The 7365-nt window shown below is 48.1% G+C and overlaps 1 protein-coding gene across 1 annotated transcript; it reads left to right on the top strand.

Moving 5' to 3' along the window:
- The first annotated feature begins 862 nt into the window (after nt 1–862).
- Nucleotides 863–1832, top strand: LOC120640662 (probable glutathione S-transferase GSTU6). The gene is made up of 2 exons (XM_039916566.1): nt 863–1208; nt 1295–1832. Exons 1-2 carry the CDS (start codon nt 891–893, stop codon nt 1670–1672), a joined length of 696 nt encoding a protein of 231 aa, XP_039772500.1. The 5' UTR covers nt 863–890; the 3' UTR covers nt 1673–1832.
- Nucleotides 1833–7365: the final 5533 nt, after the last annotated feature.

The following is a 7365-nucleotide window of genomic DNA, read 5'->3' as shown; positions in this document are numbered from 1 at the left end:
ATGATTTTGTTTAAATTTTAAGCATGATTAGCAAGTTTGGGTCGTGACAGTCAGAGCCTGTCAAAGCACTCCCGCCAGACCTTGATTAAGCGGATGCAGTTGTCCGACAGCCGAACTGCGCGTCCGTTTTTCAGCTGGGGAGGGAGATCTAAGGAACACCACATCACCAGAAATCAAAGAAAGATCTCAGATATTTGAAGCAACAGTATATACTTGTCGTCACCACTCGTCGATGGAGCCTTCCGCTTCCGAGTCTCTCGCGACTCGACTGCGGGCTCGCCATCTGCCCCGTCATGATGGGCAGAAACGGTTCGGCTCCCATCTTCACGACTTCACCTCCCCCCGAAGGACCTGTTAATGCATCAACAAGACATTGATTAGCATCACTCTCAGAAATCAGATCAAAGAAAACAAAAAGACAGAGCATTCAGATGCACACTTGAGTAGGGGGGTCGCGAAGGGCGAGCGACGCACCGTCGCCGTCTTGGTTTTATTAGTTGTAGAGAAGAGATTGGAATGCTGTATATGTTCCGACTGGCCGTCTTGATGTGAACGTTGGGGGTCCGTCGTTTTAGGTTCAGGTGATTCGTGCATTGATCTGTGCCGCCAGCATGGTCGTCATCAGTCAAGCAGATAGCAGCCACGCCTTTGTTCCGTCCTAAGAAAAGTAGCAGCGGCAGTTACCACGCCACTAAGGCACTAACCTTTATTTGGATTTGTTTTTGAGAAGTAGTGCGCCATGTTTTTTATTTCTTTGATCAATATGCTCCTCTGCCCTTTTCAGCTGACCAACTAGATGCGTCATGAGTGACCTACTACTGCCCTGCTATATATATGGACGATTAGACGCCCATACAGTATCGCACAGACTCAGAGCAAGGAAGAAAACAATGGCGGGCAAGGAGGATCTTAAGCTCCTCGGTCTGCCGCTGAGCCCGTTCGTGATCAGCGTGCGCATGGCGCTGAACATGAAAGGAGTGAGTTACGAGTACGTCGACGAGGACCTATCCAACAAGAGTGAGCTCCTTCTCAAGTCCAACCCGGTGCACAAGAAGGTGCCCGTGCTCATCCACAACGGCAAGCCCATCTGCGAGTCGCTCGTCATCCTGCAGTACGTCGACGAGCTATTCGCTGGCCGGTCGATCCTCCCAACCGACCCCTACGAACGCGCCACCGCTCGCTTCTGGGCAGCCTACGCCGGCGACAAGGTACAATACAAACATGCTTCATGTCCACACGCACGCGCATTATTAACTTCTCTCTTCTCTACAATTAATCGTATACATGCTCGCAGCTGTTCGCGGCGTGGTACGGCATGGTGACGGCCCAGGCGGAGGAGGACAGGGCGGAGAAGGTGAAGGAGACGCTTGCCGCGATCGAGCACATGGAGGCGGCCTTTGCCAAGTGCTCCGGCGGCAGCGCCTTCTTCGGCGGCGACTCCATTGGCTACGTCGACATCGTGCTCGGCGCCTTCTTGTTCTGGTTCGAGGCGGTGCGCCGGGTCGACGGCCTGGAGATCATTAACGCGAGCAGGACTCCGCTCTTGGCTGCGTGGGCGGAGCGGTTTGGAGGGAGCGTAGAGGCAAAGGAGGCGGTGCCGGTAACCAAGGTGGATTTGGCGGTACAGTATATCAATAAGTATCGTCCCCCCGCCACCGCCGCTGCGAATTAGTGGGTTCAGATCCCAATTCCAACCGAATAACGTTCAAACCTTACATTGATATGTTTGGGTTGTCTTTGTCGTCTGATTTTGTGGTTCCAATCTGTCTTTGTCAACCGAATTAGTCACCTTATTTTGACGAAAGAGAAAAGTTGTAGCATTTTAGAACATCTCCAAGAGCTCTTGTATCTATAAATAGCTAAAATTCTGATATAGTTATTATGTAAAATGAAATAGCTAGCGAAAAAGGGATGAAATCTAACAGCTTCTTCAAAATTCAAAAAGAAATGGCTAGCGCTCAGGCTAGGCAAAAATATCCAGCGCCTCCCCCTGGATAGAAAACGAGAATAGAAGACGAGGTAGATAGAGTTTTTGTTGGATGGGAGCCAAGGATTCGAAGTGTACGTATCCGTGACCAGGAGCGGCGGATGGGAGCCAAGGATCCCACGGCCATTGTCCCGGTGGTTGGTTTCGACGCGGTGCCCGCTGGGCCACTCCCCAGAGGACGCAGCTGGGCGCGTCACTGGTGGTGGAGCAATGTTCAAATTGAAGGGGTTTGTCCACCGCGACGGAGTGGCGGAGGCATGGTGGCAGGTCTTGGCGGCGGTGGTGGCGGAGGATTTGGCGCTGTCTCGAGGCGGTGAAGCCGTGCCACGAGTCGCTCGGACTGGGTCAGGATCCTGTCGGTGGCCTCCTCCGCGGATGTTCGCCATGCATCCAGCCCCGACAACTTGTCCAATGCTTGAGTCATCAACTTCTCGAAGCCGTCGAACTTCATGGCGAGGTCGTCCATGGCCGTCGTCATCGTCGCCTCAAACTTGGTCGGCTTTTGCGACGCTAGGTCGTAGGCAGCACGAACTAGTCCACGTTCCTCCACTACCAAAGCGACGCGAACAAGGAAGGTGGGCGACGATGCCGGAATGGCTAATCGTCGCTATGCGGTGGCCGCCGCCGACAAGTCGTCAGTAGCGGGGCATGGACGCCGAGGTCAGAGGAGACCCGTCGGAGCTGATTGGGCGTGAGGCGGCCCAGGCGAGGAAGCGGAACAAAAAAATTGGGGCAAGCGCGGCACAAGACTCTGGATACCAATTTTAACGAACCCGACGAACCAAGAGAGGAATCGAGGCGAGGGAGAGACGGACAGCGGGAGGAGGACGAAGAACAGAGCATGAACAGGGCAAGAACAGATAGGGGACGGCAATTTTGTTATCAGTTTGTTATTGATGTCCAGGTACAAGGCTAGTTGGGTGTATATAGTTCCACCCACAAGCAAAACTCGGCCACAGCGACCCGCGATACAAAGCCCACATGGAACAATCAATCAGAAATACAAGGCCGAAGCCGGCGGTTTTTTCTTTTTTATATTTAAAAAAAATTAAAATTTCAAAAATATATGTCCGTTTTGAAATATTTCAAAAATACCCCCCGGTCGCCCCCCCATAGTGCGACAGGCCTTAAGTGTATTTTTTTTTTCAAATTCGCAATGAGGTCCCTGGAAAAAAAAGGCCCTGTCGCCCCCCAACGGGCGACAGGGGCCTGTCGCCCAGCCCACGGGCGACCGCCGCTGGGCTGGAACGGGCGCGGCAGGGGGCCTGTCGCCCCCCCCGCGGGCGACAGGGGGGGCCTGTCGCCCCCCCGCGGGCGACCGGGGTACCCCCTATAAAAGCTCCAGCCCTCCCCTTCCCTCCTCGTTTGAGCCCAAAAATTCCACCAAAAATCCAGAAAAAAAGAGAGGAGTGAGGAGAAGGAAAGCGGCGAAGCCCTGCCGGATTCAGCACTTGTGATCTGTAGGTTAGTACATTTAGTTTATATATTGTTATATTTAAGTACTACGTATTTAAATATGAGTAATTTAAGTAGGGGTGAGTAATTTAATTTAATTAGTGCTATAGTAGAACCATTTAAGTAGGAGTTCAATGATACTTTAGTTTGTAATTACGTAGTAGTAAATTAGTTTAGAAAATTAGTTCTACGCATTTATTATTACAATTGCAGTACTATTAGAGACGTGTTTATAAATTAATTATGATTTAGAATAGAATTTGGCATATGCAGTATAGAATTTGAGTGTCATCACGTAGTTATGAATACTTATACGTTGTAGTTGAATTTCATATTTAGTTTTTACGGATTATTGAATAAGGTAGTGAAGTAAAAAGTATAACTCGATAAGTATTATGTGATATACAGATATGTCGAGCAAGATGCAGTTTCAAGTATTTTATGGTGAATACAATGTTATGTATGGGCCAAATGGAGTAGATCTTTCTGCCTTTAAGCGCACATCTAGCGGCATAGATAAACCTCTGGAAAGGAGTTTTGGTTCCATATGTAAGTGGCTGCAGCGTGGGTTCCATGTTGATCCGTTGACACATGTGATCACTGTCCAGTCTCTTGTTAATTGGGAGGTAGAAAGTGAATTATGGGAATTAATGATGATACACAGCACTGATGACTGGCAGAAGTACATGCAAGCAGCTCTAGAGCATGGGTGGCCTCTGGCCATTCTTGTTCAAATTCAGGAGAAGACACAAAATGAAATCCAACATTGTGCAGATCAAGGAACTCCGAGTATTCGAAGAGAGACCAATTATGTTGAGCAAGATGAGTCAGAAGAGATAGAGAACCAAAATATGGGACCACAGGGCCTTGCTGATAAGGGAGAGAGGATACATAGCATTGTGGACGAGATGGAGGCAGAAGACCAAACCGCAAAAGAGATGGAAGAATATGAGGACTCATCTGATGACGAGCAGTACTCATTGCCAAAAGAGTGGAAAGAGCATGGTTTTGGCAGTCATGTCGCAGAAGATGTACGAAATCAGGAGTGGGAGTACAGAGGGAATGAGGTATTGCAAGGTGCAACATATCCAAACATTGAAGCCGTAAAAGATGCTGTGAGACTATGGGCAATATCATTGAAACGAGAATTCAGAGTCGTAAAATCTGGCAGTAAAGAATATGAGGTGAAGTGTGTGAATACTGGATGTCCATGGCGAGTACATGCATTCAAGGGAAAATGGAAGTCAAACTGGAAATGTTCCATTGTCACAGAGCACACTTGTTTGCTGTCAGAAGTTCTTCCCTCGCATCGCAATATATCATGCGACTTTGTTGCAAAGCAAATGTATGGGTTTATTATGGACAACCTAAATTATGAGCCAAAAATGATTGTTCGACACATTGAGCGGACTTACCAGTACACCATCAGTTATTTGAAGGCATGACGGGCTAAACAAAGGGTGTTCGAGATGCGGTTCGGCACATACGAGGCATCATATGATAACCTACCTCGTATGTTATCCCAGGTTGCTGCTAGAAATCCTGGAAGCTTTTATGATACATACCTTGTACCAGCCGTGACTAGGGGACAAAGAATTATGCAACGAGCCTTCTTTTGCATAGGTGCTTGTGTTAGAGCATTTCAGTTTTGTCTTCCGATGATCTGCATTGATGGCACATTTTTGACTGGAAGGTATAAAGGTCAGATACTCACCGCAATCGGTGTAGATTGCAACAACCAAATTGTTCCGCTCGCATTTGCATTTGTTGAGAATGAGAACATAGACAGTTGGTATTGGTTCCTTGAACGAGTGAAGATTCATGTTGGTGCTGCACGTCCAGATGTGTGCCTTATTAGTGATAGGCATGCAGGTATCCTGCAATCAATACTGAAATTGCAACGTGGAACTGCGACAACGCCTCCATTATGGCCTGATGTCCAAAACAGGTGGTGCATTAGGCATATGGGTGCAAACTTCTATGAACACTTCAAGAACAAGGATCTTAAGAACCTGTTTAAGAGGTTGTGCACCCAAAATCAACAGAGAAAATTCAATGCATTATGGCAGATGCTTCATCAGTTGACTGCAGAGCTAGTGAAGGTAACGGCATCAGGAGCAGGCACGAGTCAGGCTGCAGAGGCTAGGGATTCAATTGAGAAGCCATTTTCACACTGGATTCGAGGTGCACCTAAGGAGAAATGGTCATTCATTTATGATACCAACGGAATACGGTATGGTATTCAGACAACGAACCATGCAGAGTGTTTCAATATGGTTATGCGTTCTTGTCGTGCCTTTCCACTTGTGGGAATTGTTGAGTTCATCATGTATGGGTGCATGAAGTATTTCAGAGAGCGTTACACGGCTGCAAGCATAAATATCAGCAACCCCCAAATTCAGTTTTGTAAAAGAGTGACACAATATATGCAAGAGAAGATTGAAAAGGCCAAACTGCACCGCGTCATATCCACAGGTACAATGGAGCATAGATTTGAGGTTCTATGCAAGGATAGAAGTGGTCGTGGTATCCGTAGAGATAGGGTGGTACAGGAGAGTTTGATTACAGTTGATGGCAAAGCCTTCTGCTCCTGCATGAAGCCTATGTTATTGCATATGCCATGCTCCCATCTTATTGCGGCATGTGCAGAGTCTGCGTTACAGCCAGGACTATTTGTTTCACCGTACTTCAGCAAGGAAGCAGCTGTATCCACATAGGGACATGAGGTATACGGGATTGGAATTGTGGGGCCTTTCACTCAGGATAATGAGAATACGATGTTTATTCCTGATCCAGCCACTAAGAAAGGCAAAGGCCGCCGTCAGACACGTCGTATTCGGAATGGTATGGATGAGTCGGAAGCAAGCAAGGCACAAAAGCGTTGCAGCCAATGTGGAGCATTGAGTCACAACTACAAGAAGTGTCCTCAGAATGCACTTCACGATGCTGCTGACGTCGATCCTTCCGGAAATCCGAGAGATGGAGCACCTCCTACGTTTAGACGAGCATCGGCGAGAATTGCTCGTGGAAGGCATTCGGTGTCATGATCCACAATTGTATTTCATTATTTGTAATATGTAGTAATGAAATATGGCAGGTATGTAATGAAGTATTATTGTATTTATGTGTCCAGTTTGTATGAAATATATATTTACCTATGTGTTCTCATATATTTTTGAATGCAGGTATGGAGATGGACTCCTTGGTAGACCCAGTGATCGACTCGAGCCACAGGTCTTACTTTGCAGCTGTTGAGCACCGAGCCCTAGAGGTGATACGTCCTCGTCCACCCGGCGAGGCGATCTCTATACACCACGATTGGTGTGACCGGTATGTAATGAAATATTATTGTTTATCACTTATGTATTCGCCGGTATTCCTTTGTTTCGACATTTTTTGTTTTTTTGCAGGTTACGTGAGGCCGGCCTACTGACTCTGAGCCGTCTTGTCGAGGTTGGGCCTATTCAGCTGGACCGATCCCTCCTGACGGCTCTCGTTGACAGATGGAGGCCGGAGACACACACGTTCCACCTCCCGTGTGGGGAGATGACTCCTACGCTGCAGGACGTGACCTACCTCCTCGGCCTCCCTATCGTCGGGGAGGCTGTAGGTCCGCGTGTGGTGGCGGCCTCATGGAAGGATGAGCTGGAGGCCCGTTTTGCCCTGGTTGACCGCGTGGAAGAAGCAGGTCCGATCAACCCGCACCCGCGAGCAGCAGGTCCTTCGAAGACCTGGTTCCTACAGTTTACAGTACGTATTCATTCCATATATAAATTTAATTGTTACAATTCACATGTTCCATTGATAGTTGAAACCATTAATCTTAATTGTTTATGCAGCCTGCCCTGTTGGCTGCGGATGCCGACGAGTACAGTGTGACCAGATCGATGGAGGCGTACCTACTTTGGTTGTTTGGTTACATC

This window comes from Panicum virgatum, chromosome 7K, assembly GCF_016808335.1.
Source record: "Panicum virgatum strain AP13 chromosome 7K, P.virgatum_v5, whole genome shotgun sequence".
Lineage (NCBI taxonomy): Eukaryota > Viridiplantae > Streptophyta > Magnoliopsida > Poales > Poaceae > Panicum > Panicum virgatum.
The sequence above is the reverse complement of the archived record's forward strand: the minus strand, read 5'-3'. Positions and strand labels throughout refer to the sequence as shown.